The sequence below is a fragment of the Synchiropus splendidus genome, chromosome 13 (assembly GCF_027744825.2).
Source record: "Synchiropus splendidus isolate RoL2022-P1 chromosome 13, RoL_Sspl_1.0, whole genome shotgun sequence".
NCBI classification, from domain to species: domain Eukaryota; kingdom Metazoa; phylum Chordata; class Actinopteri; order Syngnathiformes; family Callionymidae; genus Synchiropus; species Synchiropus splendidus.
Window position 1 is genome coordinate 3,994,420 of NC_071346.1, and position 25,283 is coordinate 4,019,702.

Consider the following 25,283-nt stretch of genomic DNA (forward strand, 5'->3'; position numbering starts at 1 on the left):
AAAACCGCAAGACTTACGAGGAACTCGTCTCGGATGAAGAACTTGGCTCTCGTCACTCTCGGGTCTTCGCCAGGTTCGGGGGTTGCTGAAACAGAAGGAGTCTGGGTTAGACGTGGCCCGGATGGGACTCAAGACTGGTGCCGGCCTCGTCCCCACGAACCTTCATTTGGTATGGTGTAGCGGGCGTATTCGGGAAAGTAGTCTTCGATTTTGGACTTCCCAGCTAATACCTTCTCTGCCAGCATGTCCTGCTTGTTGAGGAACAAGATGACCGAAATGGTGCGTAACCACCTGCAACACAAGCGGGACGTGAGACAAGACAGCCAACAAGTCAGACTGCACGAACAACAGATTCAGTTTTTTTCTGGTTCCAGATTTGGAGGGCTGGAGAACCAGTCCAGTCCACTCACTGGAGCTCCACCAGATCTGAGACCCTGGTGCTCAAGAGGAGGTCCCCCACAACCCAAGCTGACAGCCAAAGTGGTCACCTGTTGTTCCAAATACTGCGGAAGAGGTCCAGAGCTTCTCGTAGCCGGTTGGTGTTGTTGTCTTCCCTTATTACCATGTTGTAGCTGCTGCTGGCCACCACGAAGATGATCGCAGTCACATCTGCAAGGACAGGAGAGGGCGGGCTCACACCTGGCCTGAGGGTGGCGCCGCTGAAGCTAAAGAGTCTCACCGTTAAAGCACTGGATCCATTTTCTCCTCTCGTCTCTCTGGCCTCCAACATCAAACATGCTGCGGAGCACAGACATGCAGTGTTACTCACGGCAGCTGCGTCTCGCAGAACCATCGTCACTTACTGGAAGTTGACTTTGTCCACGAGGAACCGCGTCTCGAAAATCCCTGAAGTTAAAACTCTGCAGCGTAGCAAGTCCTGCGGAGGCAAAAGGTCGAGTTTTTAGGGTGAGACTCAGAGAAGGGGGAACCCCGGGGGAAGGGGTGTCAGCTGACCCACCTGGTCTGTGGGCGTGTAGTCGCTCTGTCTTACGGAGTCGATTCTGTCCAGGAAACTGCACAGAAACAAAGAGGGCGAGTTTTAGAGAAACAGTAAGTCTCTATCATCCAAGACCAGAAGTGGGCAACGTGGGGCCACACGCAGCCCTCATGAGGTCACAGCCAAACGACAGTTCTAAATATCACACTTTAGTAAAGATGTTTATGAAGATGTAATAAAGGACTTTTTTTTTTTAATCTACCCATAGTTCTGTTCCCATATCTATTAGTTACATTAAGAACCTCTCAAAAAATTCATATAAAATGAAATAATATATGGTATTTAACCAGCAAAATCTTTCTGTCTTCCCTTCAGTGTTCTGGCTTCGCGGCCCCTAATACTAATCCTAGTACATAATGTGGCCCTCAAAGAAATTTAATGAGATCACAACGGTCACAATGGCCAAATACAGATGAGGTACAGAGTCAAAGTCACTTTTTTTTCCCGTTAGGCACTGACCACCGCTGACCAACACCCGCGCACAAGTCCAACTTAGTCGAAACCTCCACTTCCAGGTTTTACAGGCGGCCCTGCTATGGCATGTGTTGGCCACGAGAGGGCGGGAGCGCTCAGTCTGGTCTATTTTGGTCTCGCTAGTCAGAGTGATTGCATAAGGTGGGAACTGAGGAGGTGAGACAGCTCTGCTGCTGCCAGCAGCTGGGCCTGGCTGCTGCCCGGCAGACAGATGCGTGACACCGGGGGAACCTGGGGCCGACCTGGACACGTGCGCACGCCTCGGCCTGGGCTGACTAAACACGGCAAATACAGAAACATGGCGAGCGCAGTTCACTAACAAGTCAGGAGGTTAAATCTGCGTCTTTTTTGGAGCAGACGACAGCTGCAGTGGGTTAGTGGAATAGGCTGCGAATGTGGACCACTAACAGGCCGCGCTGCTCTCTGTTTTTCACCCAAATGTCTGTGGTTTCGGCACGTCACAAGACCATCAACGTGGCTGCAAAACCCGAGAAACTTGACGCACGCAAGAGTCAGGGGCTCGTCGTGGGCCGTTTTTTTTCCATCCTTCAAAAAGTCCATCGTGTTAAAGCAAGAGAATCAATGGGTCTTCACATCGTCGCATGTGACCTCACAGGCGTTTACCCAACACCCGCTCCACTTTCTGTCCTGATCTGGGTTAGGCCAGAGGGTTCATCTGCAGCTGGGCCCTTGTACTGAGGAAGTGTGGCCCAAATACAGGTATAGAGGTCAGTTGGTGAGGCTGCAGGAGAGTCTCACCGTAGCAGCCTGGTGAAGTCAAGGTGAGTCCGGTCACGCCACTCAACTAGTGGGAAACAACCATAAACCGTAAACAGAAGATGGCAGCAGTTTCAGATAGCTAGCGTCTTTGTTAGGTCATTCAGATGAACTTCTATGATCAAATTGTATCTAGTTTACCATGCTAGCTTGCTTTCACATAAAGAAGACGTAAAAGTACAGCAGTGAAGGAAGAATGTCCTGCAGTTCTTGCCATTTGCTGCTATGAGACGCGACATTTACAGTCAATACGTTTCGATCTTGCACTTGCTGTGGTGTCCCGGATGCAATGCTAGAACAGATGGGCATCCAGTTCCACTCGTACCCTTGCCAGCGGTCGTGGCACCCAGTGAATGGCTACATTTTGGCTTAACTCTTTTTTTCAGTTCAAACATCAAGAGTCAAGAGATTCCTCAGTCAAGAGTGGTCGGTGACTGAGTGGTTAGCGAGTCTTCCCAATAAAACCAACTTATGTGAATGAACACTTGACGGCGAAACAACTGCACACACAACAGTGTTTGCTCAGAAGTCCACGCCCCGTCTTCAAACACAGAGAGACAGCGAGTCGCAGGCATGAATAAATCTTGTGACTCGTACTCCACTTTTTAAAAACCAAACCGCACTGTGAAAGGAACACTCGCACTATCCTTTACTGGAAGTGGGACGCAAACAGAAGCAGGGAACCAATCAAGCCGAAACGTAAGACGACACACACCTCGCCTGGCCAAACACACCAACCGCCGCCTCCACCGGCTGCAACAATGTCGCCGTATTTTTAGTTCTGGCTGAAAATGAGTTGTAATTACTGAGCTCTTTGTGACCATCATGTGACAGAAGTGGAACCGGTGGATCCAAATGTGGAGCGACAAAACACTGCAGTGAAACCAAAAATAAAGCTCATTACCGAGTCGCCTTATCGGGAGGTTTTTGCCAGTTTCTGGAGGAGTTTTGGTCGAGTGCTGCGGCAGACTCTTAACAGTCCCTCTCACTGACCACTTCATTTGATCTGGACTTTTATGCTGAACATTAGGGATAAAACAGTGTTTGCCTCGCTCAAAACCAGCAACCTGAGTTTTGAATGAGGCACAACTCAGATGAATATCACAACAGAAAGTGTCTGTGAGACCTAACAAGGATCAGAGAGCCATTGTAAAGGGGCCACATGTGGCCCCCGGACCACACTTTGCCACATGGTGCTAATTTCTCACATGGAAATTAGCACATTGGGTCAGCTTCCTGTACACATCCAAAATGAGTCCTGTGGACGGACATGTGATATAAGGAGGCCCCGTGCAGGTGAGGTCACACGCTCACAGAACCCACTGGACCTACTTGTCCGAGCACTTGACTGACCTCACGTGGCCTCATTACACCAAATGAGCAGCCACAAGAAGCCGACAGGTCTTGAAGCAGGACAGACTCATTTGCATCTGCACTTAAATAACTCATGCCCATGCAGCGGAGAAGTCACATGACGCGAGGAGACAGTGAGCCGCAGCAGCTACTGACCTGAAGGCTGGAAAAGTCCCCGCCACTGAGGGGGGACCTTCGCGGCGGGCCGGCAGCTGGCGCGGCCTCATGTGCTCACTTGATAATTGGGTTGACTTTTTACAAATAGTAGGCCTTCTTTAATTAGCAGAGCAGAGGAGCCGATCAATAGTTTCCATATTTTGAAGCGCTGGGTAATGGACTTTCACATTAGGCTGCAGCGGACTGTGACGGCAGCGGAGGAGCACCAGCAACACACAAAATCCACAGCGTCGTTTCAAACTATTCTACTAAGGTTAGCTGAAGACTGACAGTGTTACACCTGTTCACAACAGAAAATTCAAGATAAAGGTCAGATAATAAATATCTAAAATTAAAATACTGAAAGATTTCTGAAGGGGTGGAGTCAGTTGCATGGCCATAGGATATAGAAAACCTCAACCATCAATTAACCCTTTTGAGGGAGGAAACCAGAGTGAAACCCACGCCAGAACAAGGGAAAAAAAGTGGAAACAAACCAGTGAACTTCTGAAGCCATGTTTTAGATCTAAAGTTTTGGGGTGGAAGATCGATTTTTCACTCTAAAGGCCTCCCAGCGGTCGTCATATTCCTTTGCAATCTTCCTGTTGGGCGAAATGTAGGACTCCAAAGCCAAAGAACAATTTAAACAGTCGCCACTTTTGGCATGTGACACCAGCACAAACAGCTACAAACACTACGGAATCAGGTCACAGTTCTGCTCAAAACAAAGTCAAGTTTCAGCAGACTACACGTTCACAGACAACAAACAACACAACTAAAATCATCTCATCTCAACACAGTAGATGAGCATGTCTAACGTGTTAAAAAGAATTAATTCTTAGTCGCCACGATGGAGACGGAACCAGTAAAATCCCAGTACAAAAGGCTGACAGTTCTGCTGTTTGTGACTATGAATCCTTTGTGTATTAAAGAAGCATGGCGTTTTCTTGTATTACATAAATGAGTCATGTCCAAAGCCTGGCTTGGGTGCCTGTTGTGGCACATGATCCGCGTCCACTTGGCCTTCAGCCTCCATCTTAAGACGTGTCTCCCCGAAGATAGAGGGGGTAAAATAAACATACCAAAAGTCGAGCCACTAAGTGTGAATGCAGAGGGTGACAAGGAGATCAGTGAATTGGCTTGAACAAGTTCATCCATCATAACACTGAAATGAAATGAAAATTTCTTGGAAACAGATTTACAGAGTGTGGATGAGTACTGGAAAGATCTGAGCCCGGGTTCAATTCTTCCGTCCAAACAGGAACACGGTGCAGTCTGGGAGATGGATCTGAAAATCCATCACCGGCTCAGTGGGTACTTGCTAAATATAGGCGCGCGAACGGAGACTCTCCTGAAAGTAAAACGGAATCTTGTGTAAACAAAAGAGTCTGCTCTGCCTCAAGGCCGTCGAGTCGCCTTCCAGTCCACCTTCTGAGAGATGTCGTACAAAAATGAAAAACGCATTGTAATGCCATTTTGTCTCTGCTCAGTGTCTGCACGGGCCATTACATTAGCCCGGCTATAAATAGACCCCAACTCACATGGACCTGGGGGTTCAGTCGGAACGTGGTCTCACCAGTTTCTTTAAAAAGGTGAACACAACCTGTCGCTTACTCGCGGCAACGTCAGCAAACACAGGTAGACGAGCGTGAGCGTTCTATATTTAGCTCATCAAAGGTCAATCATCAGTAAAGTTGTGTCACAACAACATAGATCCTCAGGACGATGTAAGATTTCAACTAGCATGTGCTGAAGCCTGATATTGAGAAAGCAAGAATGTCAGTAGGGAAGGATTTTTGGAAAAGGAACTCTTGAATGCTCCAGACTAACTTGATGAAAGAAAGTAAAACTTACTCTTTTTACCAGTGAATGCTCTATTTTTTTAGGAACATATGCTTCGCTAAAGTGAGCTTTTTGACCCTCAAATTTTTGGCTGCATCATATGTTTATACACGGGATCAAGGAGTGTTCCATTTGTGTTTGGAACTTAGAACCTATAATTCACAGCATACATCAGTGGGAATTCTGATTTATGTTTTAGCCCATGTGACGTGCAGTGGTGACAAAATGCTGTGTGAGAAGGCAAATGGGACGCAGGTGATGGTTAAGTGAATTGATCAATTGAGTTATTTGAATAACATGGGCTTGGAAAACACGAGAAATTGGACGTTGCATTTTTCAGGAGGACTTGATCATTAGTGCCAATATCGTGTCCTCATCTTTGGACCTGGTTTCTCCTCGCTAATTCCATTGCCTTGGATCAAAATTCACAGATTCATGGCCTTGTGGCTTTGCAACCGTGGGCGCCATATTTCTTTTCAGGCGAAATCTCGCACATGATTGGCCGACACAGTATGGAAGCCTGTCAATGGTGGGATATCTGCTGACCCTCAATCCAGCTCAGATTTGTGAAAATGCACTGATGAAAAATACTATTTGGTTCAGACTGGCATGAACACAGGTGTATCTTTTCTATACAGGGAAATATTGCCACTTTTAGATTCAGTCATCACTTTAAAACTACTTGATTCATCAAGAAAATAATCAATAGAATGCATGAACCCTAACGTAATGGGCTGTTGCAGCCGAAAAAACAAAACAAAACTGAGCACAGAAGCTTGTGTCCAAGGAAAATGGATGAAAAACAGAATTCAATTCAAGCATACAGCGTTATTATCCACAAACACACGCTGGTCACGGTCGCACACTTCAAGGCTCTCGTGTTCGGCCACACGTCAGTGATGCCGAAAAAGACAAACTGACATGATAACCTGCTGCCTTCCACCTTGAATGTGTGATCCCTGTCTCAAACAAACTCTTTTTATTAAAGCTGCTGTTTGTTTCTTAAAATGCAAGTACTGTTCTCTATCACTGAGAAGTGAATCACTCACTACAAAAACACCAAACCACAGAGGACACAGTACTCTTTCCTCCAGCTGAATCTAAAAAGAGACACAATATATTTACGACATTTCTAATGGATATATTTAAAAAAAAACTCAAATTGCACAAGACTAATGATCCAAAACAGAACTTCATGTCCAGGCATGTGCTGTTTGTGTAATCCTCTCAACGACCTCTAGGAGGCGTCCTTTTGCTCCTTACAATATAACCTGACCCTGCCTGCTTTTAGCAGCTGGGTTCCCATGGCAACCTCAGTCAGTCCATACCACTCCTCCGTCTCGCCATCACTTCCTGAGCTGGGCTTCACCTCCCAGAGTTCCCAGAGTCCCCACAGACCCCGCCCCACTTCATCCCACATCTGTCCAGAAATGCAAAGGAAGCACGGAAAATGTCCGTGCTCCTGAGACACTGTCAGCTGTGATGAATGAGAGGCGCGGGGTTATTTGAGTTGAGAGCTGAACCGTGGTGATAATTGATGAGGATGTTGCCAGTCATGGAGCAGTTAACGCGAGTCCCGTGAGACCAGCCCAGCCGTGGAGAGGCAGACTGGAAAATGACGCTTCACGACGGAGCGGGTTCAGTAAAGCCAGCCTTGATGCTGTGACCGCTCGGAAACATCCGGCCTCAAAACACACGTATAACCAGATTACCGGACACACATGACCGCTGTGAAGTTGTTTTCATCGCCGTCATTGAGGAACTTGGCGTCGGAGTGCCGACATTCACGACCGAGATCAGGAAACGCAGCAATATTTGTGAAAGGGGTTGATAACTCAATTGGGGATTGTTTTTGAAGCTCGATGCTTTACTGCCTGTCAACTGGGAGATAAACAGAGATATTTGTGGAGTAGCACACTGTTTGATTGCATTAAATAAAACCCAAGCAGAAGGTGACCAAGAATAACTAATAAAACAATTTTAGTTAAGAATTAGAGTCAAGTATATTCAGCATGCGTGTCATTACAAGTCCACAGCTGCATCATGTGAGAGGCTTCAAAAACAATTGGTTTATAAGGTCAACTATTGCTGGACAGAGATGAAGGAGGTGAAGAGTGCAGGCACTGTGTCTGTGTGTGTGTGTGTCTGTGTGTGTGTGTCTGTGTGTGTGTGGAAGAGAAGCTTTACAGGACAGTAGAAGTCGCCGTATTGATTTTGAGTGCCACAAGTTCAAGTTGGAGTCTGAGTTTATCAATAGCAGTGATTAGAAAGCTCACATGGAGAAGTTTGGAGACAAAGTTAGGGTGACAGTGTTGGACCAATAATGAAGATGAAGAATAGAGACCAATGAGGTTCATGAGGAGGAGACGAGAGGTGAGTGTCTTGCTGTGGGAACTGCTGATAGACATGTTCACTAGGTACTTACAACTTAGCAGTGTCAACATCTTAAATGCATACACAATAAATATTTATACTTATTTATTTATGTGTATCCTTAGTGTTGTCAATGAGAAAAGAAGTACAAACCAAAGATTACAAAAAAATATTTTAAAATAAAATGAACTTGATACACGTAACTACAGCGACAGGAAATGGTGTGAATGGTCATTTAGATTTTTCATTGAATCAATACATTTCTGAGTTGAAGGTCGCAGGCCGTTTGAAATTCATTTAGATCATCTGGCAAATGTCTATGTCCCGAGAGCTTAGCTCAGGAATCAGGACCGACAAACCCAAGGCCCTCGACTGGTGCCCGATCCCCACTGCACCCGGCCACCGTGACCTCTGTGGATGAAAGCCCCTCCCCTCAGGCCTGACTCTGGAAACCAACACGCAGACAAGCGTAATGTCGTCCTTGATGTGTCCTCCCAGATTCCAGCTGGCAGGAGGCCACGCTGGGGAAATGATGCCTCCTGATCTGGGAACACATCAGGAGTCCCCAAAGACGGCTGGAGGAGGTTTCCAGAGAGAGGGAAGTCTGGGTCTCTTCACCTCAACTGCTGCCCCCCTGACCTGACATCAGAATAACTGATGGATGTTTCTCCAATGTTGACAGAGGCACCCTGGTTTCCAACAAGTCCAAGGAGAACTGACTTGAAGCTCTGCAACCATAATGGTGTAGTTACTGTAATTGTATTGAGATTTAGATAAAAAAACATATTTAATTAATAATTTAATGACCTCATCTCAATTTTAGATTTTCACAGTTAAAGCACCTGCCCATTTCATTCCTCCACATGTATTCAGTGAGTCACATTTAGCAGACAGATTTTTAGTTTCAGATACAGCAGTTGAATTTCCCCACTCTGGGACTAAAAAAGGCCGTCAAACTGACTACTATAACTCCATTGGCGCCAGCACGCCTCATGTCTTTACAGTCACAACAACAGCTAGCTCTTTCAGAAACAGAAACATGAACGCCTGTACAGCGGTCATCTTGATGAGCTCCCAGTGACGCTCTACTTTTTGCTTCAGTGTTTGACCTTAAAAAAAGCAAACACATAACAATGACAAGAAACCTTCAACAACTTGTGTAACCTGCTGCAGCTGTACAAATAATTTCTGGAGTCACAAATTAAAATCGAGAACAAACACCATGATGTTTTCATCTGGCTGACAGGAGACCTTTCTGATCGGCACTAATGACTGGACTAATAGAAAATGACTGGACCAGGAAATGAGCCGTGGACATGTGTTTACTGAAGTTAGCCCGCGAGCTAACCCTGTCGGGCCTGGACTGATGAAACAGGCCTTCAGCTCAGAATGTCCCAGCAAACACTGCGCCGTGACCAGGAAAGTACAAAAGGCTTCTATAAATAGCCACTCACTCCTCTGGCCACATTCCACAGGAGGTGAAAGTTGAGGCCTGTTCGGAGCGAGACCTTTGGCTAGGTGTGGCTGGACCCTGCTAACTGCTAGCATCAGTGCTAGCTGGGCCTGTGAGTCGGGGTGGGTGATGCTAGCACATGTAGCTGGTCCAGTTTGAAGCTTGAGTTTGAGGCAAACTGTAGGGGTGCGTTGACAATAATGTGGTTTAAGTCTGGGCTTTCGAGGAGAGTGAAGTGGGCTGCATGTGGACACAGACCCGCACGCACAAGACCAACAGTGAGGCGTTTTGTGTCTCACCTTCTGCTACTGACCTTCCCTTTGTTTACAGCGCATTGCCGGGATACTCCCTTTGATTCGGCTGCGCACACGTGACCCTCCGCCAGTTTCTGCTCTGCAGTGCTGCTAAAAATAGCCACAGCTTGCCCTGGCTCCACAGCTAGTTTACATAAGCTCTAAGGGGGGGGGGAGAAAAGGGAGCGACAGAGGGGGGAGCGAGGTGGGGGGGACTCAGTCAAGAGAGAGAGAGAGAGAGTGGGAGCAGAGCAGGAGGAGAGCAGGGGGTTTGAACGACCATTCCACAATCTCTGAGCAGAGAACCTGCAGCACCACTGCTGTCCTCCAGCAGTCTACACTGGGCAACAGTGGTGTGTGTGTGTGTGTGGCCGGCAATCGGTAACCGACTCAAAAACACCCACAAGTCCCGCTCCACGTCTTCATCCACACTTTAAAATGGACGCACCATTTAACCCAAAAATAAAGATCTATTTTTAGCCTCAATTCCCCGTCTTAATGTGGAATGTAAATTCCCTCTCTCTCCCCTGCTGCAGCGCGGAACTTTGGGCAGATAATTCCACCATTAAAGCACTTAATTCACAAAAGTTTTGCAGAGTCTGAGCGTATGTAGAGAACAACTCATGGATACGTGTGACTCACACAAGAGACGACGCATAAATATGAGACTTACTGACTTACTTCTGTGTGTGTGTGTGGGAGGAGTCCCCCACTAGTTATCTAAATTATTACCCTCATGAAGAAATGTGATCAAAATCTGGGCTATAAATCCAGCTGATTTAATATAGATCCAATTATGCAATTGACAAAAAGTTTTATTTTTGTCATGAGAGCGTCTATTTTCTTCCTCTAATCTGCGGTAAACCTTTAGCTCTTCTGTGGAAAGGGTTTGACCAAGGACCTCCACCCAAATGTCCTGGAGATATTCTGACAAACTTCCAGATCCACCTCAAACAGTGATTCTGAGCAGAACAACTTTACGTTCACAGCAGATGTGATTTAAGTGACAAAAGTGTCTGTTTCAAATGTGAAGTCAAAGACACAATTGAAAGCGCTTTCATGCTCAACATTACATATGGATACGGACAAAGCCTTCTCTCCGTGCTCTGCACTAATTTCGTCCATGTTTCTGCATGTTTTCAAATAGCTTATGGATATGGGAGAAACAAAGCAGTACCACCGGAAACCAATGGGGGCAGTGTTGCTGTTACTAGCCAATTTGTAGATCTAATGAGACACGAAGAAGACATGGCAATGGCAGAAATTCTCTGTTCCACATTTGCAATATTTAACAGCCTGACCGACCACCGCCTCCTCCTCTGTTTTGTGCAAGAAGTACATTATCAATACATACACATCAATACAACAGTCACCATGGTTGTTTTGAGTTTGTCGTTGAGATAAACCTTTGACTGTGGGCTGCTCCCCCTGGTGGACAGATGCCATGGCAGTACGTGATCAGCGACAGTAGCATCACTATAAAAGGACATTTTCATACGTTAAGGGAGGATACATGGGCCTGAAGTGTGTTAATTTTCACACTACAACATGCGAGTGCATGACGCAACACATTTGGGGTGATAGGGTCGCAGCTTCAGGGGGTAACACGCAACACTGGTTCTGATGGACCTAGACACGGCACCGTCCATTTTTTTGGTTGCTTCCAATGACCTTCCAAGGTAGATATAGGGCTACAAGTCGGCCTCACTAACTGGGTGGAAACTTAAATACCCCCCCAGGTGTGTTTGGAGGGAACATGCCGCAAGAGGTCAATTGTAGCGCCATATAACTTTGAATTTTCACCATAACTTTTATTGTGGCAAACCACTGCTCGAAGCATCCTCATGCCCACAATACCAGGGGAAGTACAATAATTCCAGAACTAGGTCAAGACTGAGGTTCAACCACTAGCTAGTGGCCAGGGCTCATAGGTCCATTTACAAATTCAACTGTTTTTTGTTAGCAACGCAACACACAATAAATTACACTTCAGTGAAACTAAGTTGAGAGGATGATTTTGTTTAATGGTCCAGTAGCTTCAGGCACAGAAGAATGTCAATATAAAATGAAAAAAGGGGTCAATCTATCTGCACCACAAGATGGCGGTGACTTTTACACAGTGCACCTTTATTTAATAGTTTGACATTTCACAGAAGATCGTCCTTGAAGACTCAATGACTGAGGAGACGACGGCCCAGCAGAGCCTCTGGTCTCTAGTAACAAAATAAAATAACAGTGGAGCTAATCTTGTGACATGTAGCATGCTATGCTGGGCAGCTTTAGGCTCCAAATGCCCAAACAGACAACAGAGATTTATAGATCCAACCTCTCAGACTTCCGAGAATATCCATCGCACTTAAACACACAAAAAAAAACCATCAGGATGAAATCAACATTGAGGGAATGACATGTGTTCCGCTACATCCTCTCCGCTATCTCTCACAGGCCTCCCGAGGACTGAGCAGACAGAGAGATTCGCTCCCACAGGGGGCTCTAACAACCTTAAGGACAGTGGTTTGTGTAGTCAGAGCCCCACTGAGCCTCCAGTAGATCAGATTCTGCAGTTCATCTTAAAACCGCTCCCTCTTTTTCCCCAGAAATCATGCACACAAGCACGCAGCCACACATTGGGATTCAAGCGCTTGCACACAAAACACACACTCCCTCCCATAGTGCCCCCTTTGATTAGTCCTCAGTCAGCTGACAGCAGGGTCATCTGATTTTAGCAAGGGAAACAAAGGTTTCTGATAATCTGGATTAAGGCTTTTTTTTATGGTTTTCATCCCCTACAAAAGACATTACATGATATTATTAGTCATTACTAATACAAGCATGAACATTTTTATCCTGTAAAAATCTTAGCAAAGCAATATTTATTACCAAGGATATTTTCAAAAGTATTTTAGTCTATTGTTGGAAAGACAGACTGACCTATTTTAAATACAAATTGCTTGAAAAATTGTTCACCAGGATTAGCAACATATATTCAGCATTACATGGTTAAAATTGGTGACAATAACAGGTATTTCACTTATAATGCAGTGAGGATCATGAACAACTGTAGTCACCCAAGCCATTTTCAAAGGAAACATTCAGTTACTCGTCTCCTAGTCCAGCCAGCCAGGGTTGGAGCCAACTCCACCGTTACTGGAGGAGCTAAAAGCAATGCAGTAAAAAGTGGACTCCACTTCTCTCATCTAGACGACTCATAAAAAGATGCAAACAGACCTCCAGTTTCCCTCCCTGAACAATTACGACTTCCTTATTGGTTGAGCTTCGCCGTCCCTCGGTCTTCCATGCCACTTGTCATTGTGAAATATTTATTCACAACTAGAGACTCTAACATCAAATGTGTTATTATTTGTGCATACATGTAATAACAGCCATAACAACACTCTGTTTACATCGTAGCCACTGCTGGTAGAATCCACTGTGACTACATTTAATTATGCTTTGGAGAATACTTAATCATTTCTCATGTACATATCCATCTCATCGAGACCAGTGGACAGACGGCAGTGGAATCCACCAATTTCTGAGAAGCAAATGCCCCTGGGAGCAGGAAGTATATTTACATAAGTTTGTGATATTGATACAGCTGATTATTTAACCATGACACATTGACAGTGTTGAACACCGAAGGCTACTTGTGTGAGGTATCAATCTTGATAGCGTTTTTAAGCCTACAAGCAATTTGAGTTGGTTGAGAATGGTGAAATCTATAAAAGCCAACTCCTCAACAGTGTGATTTCCTGATCCAACTCTGACTTGATCTACACGTCGCTGGAAGTCAAACTGACGTTTCAGACAACTGACGCCACATACACATCCCATCAGCTCCCACAAGAGGAAATCAAGCGACTCAGTGGCGATGAGGCGGGTCAGCGGTGACACCAAACATCGCTCCCGCCACGAAGAGAAGTGGCTCCTCATTGACGAAAAGCCAGTGTTTGTGAAGCGCAGCCCCTGTGTTGCTCCTGGCCCTTCAGGGGCCGGGGCCGGCTGACAATGCCGTCCATTCTTAGTGCTTTACAGCCCCAGATGACTGTGTCAGCAACCCCGAGGCCGGCGACAGAGTCCCGTGACCAAGTCTACACCCCTGCCCCGCCCCTGGCAAAGATCCAGAACTCTGGAGACATGTCCCATGCTGGATGTACCACACCGTGTTAAATTGATAACTTCAAATTCACATTTTTAAACATCAGCATAAAAATCGGTTTCCACCTTTTCAGCAACTTAAACAGGCCAATAAACACATGGCCAGACCTAAAAGAATCGTAAACACCAGATGAAATCAAATTTACGATGCAGATGATTTATATAGGTTTTCACTGAAGAGTGACCCAGGGTTCTCCCCAGCACTTAATTGGCATTGGGGCCCACTATTCTGGGATTTTGGGAGAAATCCCAACTGTTTTTGACTCGCAATATCCGCACTTCCTGGCCGTCGGTCGGGCAGGACTCTGCCTTCAGAGGTCCGCAAAGGAAGACCAAGAAAAAGATCATCTTCAACGTCTATTGATGAAGAATTAGCAGTGGTGGCCATAAATTAAGCTGCACTGTCGGATAGATTATGGCTAGGAATGACATAATTATTACTATTATGGATATCCATATGACTGCAATGTTAAAATAAAATCTAGCTCATTTTAATACTTAACAACAATGACTTGAGCTTGTAGCAGATCTTATGTCGCTTCTGTTTGGACACACATCTGCTTCTTCTCTCAGGAAAGTTATTGAAATAAGATCGTTGCAAAAACAAAAGTGTTTATTCTTCTCCAATGTTCGTCCCGATCTGATTTTGATCCAGCCTGAACAGTCCATTTCTTCCTGCTGAAACCAGGAAGGAAAACTATTAAATGTGAATTGAGAGGAATTGCTGATAGGTTGGTGAAGTCACTGTACTGCACTCCACTCAGTTTTGTGTCTGTGTCTGACTCGAAAACCAAGTCGTGTAAAAACATAAGCAATTTTCTGCGAGTCAAATGTCAGATTTTGCCGTCAACGTTTTTTTCACAATGGAACCAGCCGGACGCAGCCAAATATAGCACATGATCAATCAACTGGCAGACACATATCTGTGCTCTTAAAACGTATAAATGTGCAATGCAGAGCGCGGATCAATGGGTGACAGCATTCCAAAAGCATCAATATGGACACGCTCTTTGGCATAACAAGCACTCGCACTTATTTCCTGTGCCTTTGTCCGACCGGCCAGTCAGCGAGAGGCCTGCTGGAAAAATATATATTTGCTCGTGGAAAAAGTGAAGGACAACAGAGAGGACCGAGTTATCCTCGTTTCACGTGTAACACATTTTAAACAAGTTAGCAGTGACACAAACACCACACGTAGCTTGTCTAGTCGGTAATTATCTCAGTCTGCGTTTCCTGTTTTCATTGTTCAACACGTCCAACTATTTCAGTACTATTTTCAAGTGATATCACACGAGGTGTAAAACACTGAGGCACTAGAAGTCTCTTCTCATCCATCCGTCTCTGTTTGCTCAGTAGAGGTCAGGTCGCAGGGGCAGCGCCCAAGATAAAGAAGCCCAGATTTACACCTCTTTCAGCTCTTCTAAGGGAATACAGAGGTCAACTAAGAAACATCTCTCCAGCATGTCCCAGGTCTGCCCCAGGACTTCCTCCCAGTAATCCAGAACACCCCCGCTATCTTCTTCTCTGCTCATGTCATATCATGGGTTTTCTACAGCAAGTCTTCCATTCCAAACCATCTTGCACATCCTCTCATCACACCTACCTGTGCCTTCCTCTTGTTATTTTTACTGGGTGTCTAGAACATTCTCCATGTTTGCACAAACCATCCAGACTCTCGAACGCCTTCAGTCTTGTTCCAATCCCCAATCTGTGAGGCATATAGCTCACATTTGAAAAACCAAAACCACCAGGTGAATTACAGAATCACTTTTGGAGTATCAAACGAAACACTCCAAACCAGTGTCAGAAGTGGACATTACTATTAAGATCTCAACAATGAAGCAGCAATTTTATCTGGATAAAATGCAGTCATAAGTAGCGTGAATAAAACGTCTAAGTCCCCAAATTAAATTAACATCAATAAGCACAAAGGATCCCAAAAAGCAATGCACCATGAATATGAAAGAACAATGAACGGAATTTCAGTCAGCAGAACTGAGGACCATATAATCAGGTCATTTCCATTCTTGTAAACAGCGCTACTAGTGATGACTGATGATACGGTTTAACAAAGTCAACTTCTCTAAGTGAACAGCCGGGGGAGACGCTGCACAGATCTCTGTGTAATAAGCAGCGCCGGGGATTCAAACGCTAAGCTCTGGGGGCGGTCTGAAGGCATCCCAGTCGACAGGAAATAGAAGTTCAATCAGTTTTGAATGGTACTGATGTCTCACTGCCAGATTAGACACACTCCAAAGATAGCATTTTGCCTGTGCCGTGAGAGCACAACATGTATTCAACACAGATAAGGAACGAAACAAACTCCCTTTTTCATTATAATTAGCTCCTCTGGCGGTCGAGCCCGAGTGTTTTACTACTTCCAGGAAAGTCAATGAGAACAGCGTCATGGCAGCTAGGTGTGTGAGAGTGTGCGCAAAGGACAATCATGAGAGGCCAAACAGACCCACATATAAGAGACATCCATCAAACACTCTGACATCAGGGGCATGTGTTCTCCACTTCTCAGTTGGTTACTATAAAAACTGAACTTGCGCCACCACATGTGAAAGCTTTTGCAGAGTCAGAGCCACATGATGCAGCTACTTACCGCTATTAATTACTTCCTTTGTACAGCTGTGATATAAACACGCTCCGTGATGATTTACTGGTCAAACATGCGTAAAACTTCACAGCAACTGCCATGTGGATGACAGATGAGGATGTGGTGGGAAATATGGTGTTACTTCTAGGAATCAGAAGTTGAAACAGAGTTCATCATGTTTCCAAAATGCAGTTGTAAGTGGTCAGGCATGTCCTTCATTTGATTCTCCTTTACTGCTAGCTAGCGAAGCTAATCTTCATCCATGTTGATTTTCCGAAGAAAAAAAACAGAACAATCATCTCAAATAAGTGTCGTCCATTCTTATCCCGCTAAGCACAAACAATATTCAATGCATAACTATCCTGTCATGAGTTTCATAAAATGCACACGGGGGCTTGTGGTGTGAAGATGCGCCAGAGTGGGAGGCTAGCTCGTAGCTTCCAGCTCAATAAAGTAGTGGGTTACAGACGAGAGTTGCCGCTTTGTATCACACTAGTAATAGCAACTTCAGAGGTGTCTCACCAGCAGTAAACGGAACAATACTGTCATGACCAAAGGCATAAAATACTGACCAGGAAAGAGCCACAATGATACGCAGGAAATTTGGTAAACAAAAAAATGAAATAAATTATGTGTTCAATGGGTTAATGTATGGGAAATGGCATTCACAGTTGCTTGAGATATCAAATTTCTTTGGTTATTAACACAAGACTTTGCACTACATCTATTTCACTAAATTAAATTTTGAAGTGTTCACTATTATTGGTTGTAAAACTTTAATTATCTTAACCACAAGATTCAGTAAAAATCTCCAAGGAAAAGAAGCTAGTTGTAGCTGCCACAGTGGAGGAAGACGGTGCTCACACTTCAGCTCCTGAAGAATCACGGTTTTGCCTCATTTTCAAAAACCCTCTTGCTGTTTCCTGGGCCAGGCTGTGATAATCCTACCCAAGGTTGAACTTGGTGTTTAGAAGAATCAATCCCCAATTAAGTAGACAATTTAAGTCTCTTTCAATTCCTTTAAAACTTTCAGCAGAGGGTCAATTTCAAAGGATCCTTTTCAAAACCAACAGTAAGTTCAGTTTTACAATATATTAAAAACAGGAAACTTGTCCAAAGTTGTCCAAAATCTAAGTTTTTGTCCTAAATCTAAGTTTTTGCCACAACAACAACAGGCTTTGCCTGGATGTTACACGACAAACATCAGCAACAAGAATCACCAGGACCCATTTGACACCGCAATTTACGAGCGACCATGAAGGCCACACAAAAAATGCTGAAGAACACCCAGTGAGAACTATGAGTGACAAACTGTAAATAATTATCAATAGAAAAAAATGAATAATAACAAAAGCCAACTATGCTCTATTTTGTGGTCACAATTCTTGTCAGTCAATGGCTATTTGTGTCATAGAACAACTGTATGTTTCCTTGCTCGGAGCTTCTGATGGTTAGAGAGAGGAATTATTCTGATAGGCAGAGCTTCCAGCCGGAGACGCGTCCTCAGTCCCAACACACTTAGTGTGGCTCAAACGGCGCGTGTGAGTGTTTAAGTGAAAACAAGATTTACATTTTGAGCTGTTCTTCTCCACCACCATGTCTCAAGCAGAAGACAAAAAATGCGACTCCTCATCTGGGACTTTCAGGACATGTTAAGATGTGGGAAGCGAGAAGAAAATGCACCCCGTGGAGGATCCGATTCGCTTTTGATCGAGATAAAGCGAGTCTAGATTTGGGACAGGAGGGGTCGACGAGCAGCAGGGTCTGTACCATGTTCATGTATTTACATGCGAAATCCAGAGGCGAGTCAGAGAGGAAGCAGAGGGAGAGCACTGTAATCAGTCACTCACTTTGCATATCCAAACTTCCTTTTACAGGCATGAGAGGGGCCTTCCATGATGTTACGACCAGCGCCCGGCAGTGGCCCAGAGCAGCCGTGGAGCCGCGCGAGGAGAGGCATCTGTTTATGTGCCTTGTCACACTGGAGCTATCAGTATTTCCTAACAGTATCTGGAGAATTGTACAATTGTTTAAAACGAAAAGCTAACAGTTTGTGGCCAAAGTGCAGCCGTGGCCAGCACCGCTACTCTCAGTTCAAGGGTAAAAAGAATCAAACAGAAAATTAACAATCGGGTCCATGATATCTCATCACACAAATCAACTTGTTCAATCTGAACACACATTTTCTTAAAGTTCCTGGTATGCGACGGCAATCCAGTGACACATTTCTGTTGTCACTATGGCTGAATGAAAACACTGCTGTGGTAAACATGGCGACTAGCTGTCACATGACATTCTTCAGGGGAGCAAACAGCTTACACAACGCAACGCTCAACAATTTATGATATTAATTTGCTCTCACCATCATATATGAATGATGACTAAATAAATTAGAAACAAGTAGTGCTTCTTTTGTAACGCAGACATCAGCACAACCACAGCAAACTAGACACATCCTTGATGGGTAGTGTGTTCAAAACTTTCACATCACGTCTGAAAAAATGCCGCCATTTAGTTTGACAAAACGGACCCAGTGTTTCACGGTACCATGAGAAGTGGACGGTAATTAAAAGCTTAGAAATGAAACATGACACACCAAAATGAAGCAAATAAGTCTCCAACATTTCCAGCCTCAAACTTCCATCACCAACTTTTTGTTGCAAGTTAAACATCATTCAGTTTTTTTTTATTAGAGCTGCTAAGTCACCAAACATCGACAGACCAGATCCTTTCTGACTGAAAACTATTTGACACATCAAACACCATTGCACCTTTAAAAGACGACGCTCACAACCCAGCATGTCACTGAACAGTGAGCAGCAGATATATACAGTACGCTCCTAGTGGTATCGCCACACCCAGAGTAAACATGTCACAGTCATATTCATATAGGCCATGACACAGCGGAGCTTTCCCCTCCGACACAGGCGGAGCAGGACAATCGTTTACAGGCTGTGAAAATGTACAAACTAACCAGCATCGCACCGCCTTGACTTACTATTGTGCGCAGTCGATGAGCTGGTACTCGTTGGACCTCTCGAAGCAGGCCTTCACTCCCTCGTCGTCCCACAGCTTCTTCGCGTGATCAAAGAACTCCTGTGAATGAGAGGAAATGCTCAGAAACACTGAAATGAGAAAAAATCCGTCTTAAATTTTGTTTGATTATTTATCAACTTGTACCTTTTATTGCATTATTTTAATTCCATTTTAATGTTTAAGAATTTTCCTTTGTACATTTAAACTAATTTAAAGTTTTAATTGAAGTAGGGCGTCTGTTTATTATGTGCAGTTCAGATTGTACTTCCTTTCTACACTTGCAGGGGAATAAGGAAGATATATTTGTCATAAATTACCTCAAGCTATCAATTTAAGAGACCTTTTTTAGCTATTTGTTAAAAATTTTAGAACTTATTTTACAATTACAAATAATTTATTCAGTCCATGGGCATTAAAAAAAACCCTTTTCATTAAAAAAAAAAGTGTTTATTACATGGACATCAAACATCGAGATATTTTATTTGCTCTAGTCTCTCCCCTGCTGCCTTCTCAAATCCAGTTTTAGCACAATCTAAATGTATTTTTCTGAATAATAAAACAAGAAAAAAAACGTAGCGGTACAATTTAGCTGAAAAAAACAACACGCTAGCTGTTAGCTCCAGCTTGAAGATGATGCATTTCTAGTGAAATAAAATGCTTTCATTTTCGACTGTCTGACTTCTATGTAAGCCCAAACCAGGCTTCCTGTCATGCTGCGCGACCACAACATAAGCGAAGGAGCAGCAGAACCCGGCAGTGTATTGACTGTACCAGCACCTCCGATCATTGGTCTGGCAGCCTGAACGGGTCAGGTTCAGTTTTGGTGCCATCGGAAGAACATTAGCCTGATAGGAATATGATCAATACCTCAAAACAAATACTATAACACAAATGTTTTGACCTGCATGCAACAGACAGACAGAGACAATATTCGCACCTGACCCTGGTAATGAGTCTTCTGCTTTACACCCAGAAAACATTTTCAATTCTTTTATACATTGACTCATTCATTTACTTCTGCTAGTTCGGTTAGTTGCATCACAGAAAACTATCCTAGCAACATGTGACCAGTCTGAGAGACAACCATTCACCCATGTGGACAAGCAAGAGGCATCACTGCTTCGGTTCAACCCCCCAAAAAACTGTCGTTCTATTCAGTCACAGTGTAGTACAGTGTAGGCGGTTCCAGAACTATTTTGGTGTTGGGGAAGTTGAGTTCAAGTATCTCATGTTCCTGTTCAGGTGAGAAAAGGATCAATTGTGAGCTCATTGAATGTTGGATTTCTACTGTGCTCACAAGCTTCAGATAGAGACCTAATATGTGGACACAAAAGAGTTTTTTCTGGAGGGCAACTCTCTTCAAGAGGTGGAAGTCTCAGTCTTTCAGAAGAGACTCAGAGAACCCAGCTGATGTGACATCTAGTCAGGGTGGACTGGTGAGGCATGCAACTGGCAGGAAACCCAAGGTCAGACCTAGGGCAGAGGATCTCTCAGGTGACCTATGAACACCTCGGGTTTCTGGGCCTCTTTACTAAAGCTGCTGCCTAAGAAAAATAAATGAAACTGAATGGACTGATGCACTGACACGAATGAAAGCTCTAAATTTAACATTACATTTTCTCTCTTTTCATTATCATCCACATTTTGGGTCTCCTGTCTCCTTATAGATAAGGAGGGGAGCAAAGTCATCTGAGATTCAGCGTAGAGCCTGAACACAAATCAGATGGTTAGATGGCAAACAAGCTCATTTACCAAAATTCCAATGTGAGCATCCTACGTATTAAGACTGAAAAACAAGTGCCGAACAAAAAAGTCAAAGGCTGAACAAGACCAAGTTGTAGTTTCTGACAGCATTCATATTCAGGCAGAGAGAAGTGCGAGAAAGTGAGCAGAACAAACCCGCCTCCCAGAAATCTGACCAGTGAGATGTCAGATCAGCTTGTTAATCGGAAGTTGCTATTCTTGGCAGGTTTCATCCAAATATAACTGAATGGGTGTCGGCCTTTTGGGGCTGGTTTTGGAGCAAAGATCCACCAGAGGTGTCTTAGATTAAAATTAGATTTGGTTACACAGGCATAACATTGGTCTGTTAACTAGAACCCATGACTACCTGGTCACAAGTTCTCTTTGGCATGTAAAAGAAGTTATTTTCATTTTGCTCAATCTTGATCAGAATACAACAAAGTTCAATTTGTTTGGGCGACTCCCACTTGAAGGTCCAATGTTGATACCAGACCATCAAAAACGAATGCATTATGACAAAGCCCAGTTTAGTTGAGTCACTTCTGTGACTTAGCTTATCGGGCTAATATTTCTCAAAGCCTCCTGCGCACGTCCCTTCAGAGGGACTCCTTCCTTTCTCATGAAACCACCACATGACAGTGCTCAGCTCGGCTTGTGCGAGAAGACTGTGGAGACACCGAGCGTAGCCCCGAACCAGAAGGAGGCTGATAAAGGATCACATGCTCTGGGAGATCTCCTCTTGGCAGATCTGGTGATTAAGTCGTACAGGGGAGGAACCGAGCAATCCTGTCGGCGGAAGTCCGACAGTATCGGCGGCTGTCACGTCGGCAGAAGCATGACAGAGGGACCCAAGGGTTTCACTGTACCGTGAACTTACAAAAGTCGTTCTGTTACTTTCCCAAACGACGGTGAGGCTCCAGACAAAGACAAACTGGGTCATATTTACTTTCTTTCCAATATTTGCTTTCATTAAGTGTCGCAGTCAAACCAGGACTGATTACATTGTTCTCCTTTACGTTGCATAAGTTTCTAAAAGACCACGGACCAGAATTGGCTCCAAATGACGGACGAAGCAAGGGCCAACGTGTGGAGGGTTAGCGCTGGGTGGGGAGGTTCTAAAGGGGGGCGGCTGTGTGTTCCTCAGGGCTCTTTTCCACAGAGGCGTGTGACACTGGCTCTTTGAATAAATGCAGTGTGCTGTGGTGCCCTACAGAGCAACTGATAACGCAGGAAGAGACCAGGAGGAGATTTGTTTTTAACACAAGTTTTTAACCCTTCCCTCTGTTCCTGCCTTTTCATCTTGCCGCAGAAGATGTGCGACACTTTCTCTGCAGCCAAGACGATCAAGCCACACCGTGTGGTGTACCATCTATTCAAATCATATAGGTCGGACTGACGGCGGGAACAAAATGGCCTAAATTCGGCGCTACACCAACTTGTGGAGCGAATAACCTGACGGTGGAATCCCCGCGGGGTGAACACTTCTAGAAAGAGAGAGCTTGTCTTTGAGGAGCATTCATGGTGATCGCAAATTAGCATTACATTCAAGCCGTGTCACATCATGACAAACATTTACTGGTTTCCACATATAGTATCAATGTTAGATAACTGCCCAGAGACGGTCCTGACTTTCATGTGACACCAGAATGAACCGGTTCAGAACAATTTAGCAAGAGTAAAAGACAAATGGCGGGTACAATCGTCTTTTGTAACGTCTTTCATAACCTCATCAACGTTCCCTTTAAATGTGCTGCTTCAAGTCGCCGCTGACAAGGCCGCCACTGTAGTTCTTTGAAAGCCTCCAGTTTGCAGCTCAAGTACCTAAGTTGGTGATGAAGTTTGTCGGGAACAAGCATATTTTAAACGAGAAACTAAAATGGCACACCATATCAAACTTTCAAAGTTGTCTGTCGGTGATAGAAAAAAATGTAGGCTAATGGCTGTATGCCGTTATTTTTTTTTTTTTAACATTAATGGTAGTAAGGCAGAAGTAATCGAGGCTAGTTTTACAACACTTGTATATTAGAATGTAGTTCACCATATTGGCACAAACTTCCGAAAGTTAAAATCAACCTGGCTACAAAAGAGTTTGACTTCCTCTTTCTTGGTTGAACGGTAAAACAAAACAACATGGATACCACAGCCACCTTTAGCTGCCACTTTACTGCAACAGTATTATGGCCAGCGACACATCAGAGACCTCACTGATAAGGCAACATCATTTAAGCACCTGCGCTTTGCTGACCCATGACCACTTTTGGATGGCAGGTACCGATCACTCCCATGGTGTCTGCCCATCTTAAGCCACCCTCAACCGGACCATCTCCGACGGGATGTGCGACATTAGTGCCAGCCAGCGGTGGACCTATTCCTGTCATTTAGTTCTGATGTTTCTTTCACTCAAAACTACCACAATCATGTCCATTTCCATAATGTTTTTTTTCTGTGTATTAACATGTTTCCTCTACGTAAATTTCATCTTGGAGATCATTATTCTGAAGCCATGGCGGCTCTCACTGAAGCAAGACGAGAAAAAAAATGCACATTGATAACCACCAAACTGGTCATATGACATTCTTCAGGAAGTAAACACAATCTGTAGGCGTTTTGTGTTGTGATTTAATGATTCAAAATGCTCTTTTTTTATCAGTTACATTCAGTAAAAAGAGCACTCTGGTGTTGTTCTGGAGATGTACCCATTAGCCTAACAAAGCCACCTTAAGCCCCTTGAAAAACAACGATGACATCTGACATTTGAATCCCTAATACTCTAATAATCCCAAATTATAAAGCCATCACTGACAGAACTGGCTTCTTGATTTGATTGATTGTCACCTTACTCCATAAGTAGTCAGATTACTTCTGAACCCAGGACAGAGTGAGCACATGAATACACTGTTCAACCAAACACTGCGTGGTGCAAAAGTATCACGTCTTTAAAAACACAAATAAAATGAGTGCACCAGTCACACAGCAGGGCAGAAACACACGACATAGTCATGACCTGGACTGACCGGCTTCTTTTGCTCATCGACAAACACTGACCACACGATGACAGAGTCGTGATTCGCATCGACAACAGTGAAGATGTTACGCAAGTGTAAGAGGAACCGTGGGGAACTTCCTTGATATTCACCTAACCCTAGGAAAGGCAGGGTGTCACGGAGAACAAGAACCCTCATCCTCAGAACTGTAAATCAGCACCCAAAACAAAGGCGGTGGAGCAAAAGGGTGGGGCGGCGGTGAGGTAATGGGAGTATAAGGTGAAGCTCACCTGCCACGCCACACAGTAACAGTATCTAACGGGACACAATGATCGCTACAAGAGCTTTCCTTTTGTGCAAGTCGGACGTGCGCAATGTTGATATGTCTCGAATGGCGCTCAATATTAATAGACTGGATGAATTTGGCGTCAAATAGAGAGGATTACACAGCGGCTTTAGCATGTCTGATGAAGAGAGTGCTATTTGAATGTTCCTCCACTTCAGACTGTTGAGTGGCTAGCTTAGCTACAGCGCTTGCATTTGCCTACGTTTGCATAAATAACTGCACCACCGTAGACCTGCTGCAAAGTGAGCTTCATCTGTCAGAATTTTAAAAAAATATTCTGGCTTATTCATTTCAAGATTAGATAAGTGGTTTATTTCTAACCCTTATTTCATCATTACTAAAATCAAAACTCTTCAAGTGCATATGACCACAGAGAATACTGAATTTTATGTGTTTATCTGTGGGTAGATTTTTGTAAATTTTTAGTGATATTCCTGACTAGTTATCTCAAATATCATGAAGTGAATCAGTGATGTTTTGAATTTTGTATAATTTATGTCTAACCATTGAAATGGTGTTTTTGTACATCAAATTAAGGACTTGATTTAATTTGTCTTACATACTTTAGTCACAGTGTACTTCTTATTTTTGTCCACCAATTATTCTAGATTTCTTTTTTGATAATGTAATTAGCATAAAATCAAAAGCATGTCAGCACACATTCAATTCAAGACACCTATTTTTGGGCATTGATTC

The 25,283-nt window shown here is 44.2% G+C and overlaps 1 protein-coding gene across 2 annotated transcripts in view; it reads right to left on the reverse strand.

Annotated features, from left to right (window-relative positions):
- The window catches only part of gnal (guanine nucleotide binding protein (G protein), alpha activating activity polypeptide, olfactory type), a 42,667-nt gene that overhangs the window by 2,673 nt on the left and 14,711 nt on the right, over positions 1-25,283 (reverse strand). For both annotated transcript variants that reach the window (XM_053884480.1, XM_053884481.1), the window contains exons 5-11: positions 19,477-19,574; positions 959-1,013; positions 804-877; positions 680-738; positions 489-609; positions 161-291; positions 18-85 (exon numbers count right to left, since the gene is read on the reverse strand). In XM_053884480.1, coding sequence (XP_053740455.1) covers positions 18-85; positions 161-291; positions 489-609; positions 680-738; positions 804-877; positions 959-1,013; positions 19,477-19,574 — 606 coding nt within the window. The remainder of the gene's footprint in view (positions 1-17; positions 86-160; positions 292-488; positions 610-679; positions 739-803; positions 878-958; positions 1,014-19,476; positions 19,575-25,283) is intronic.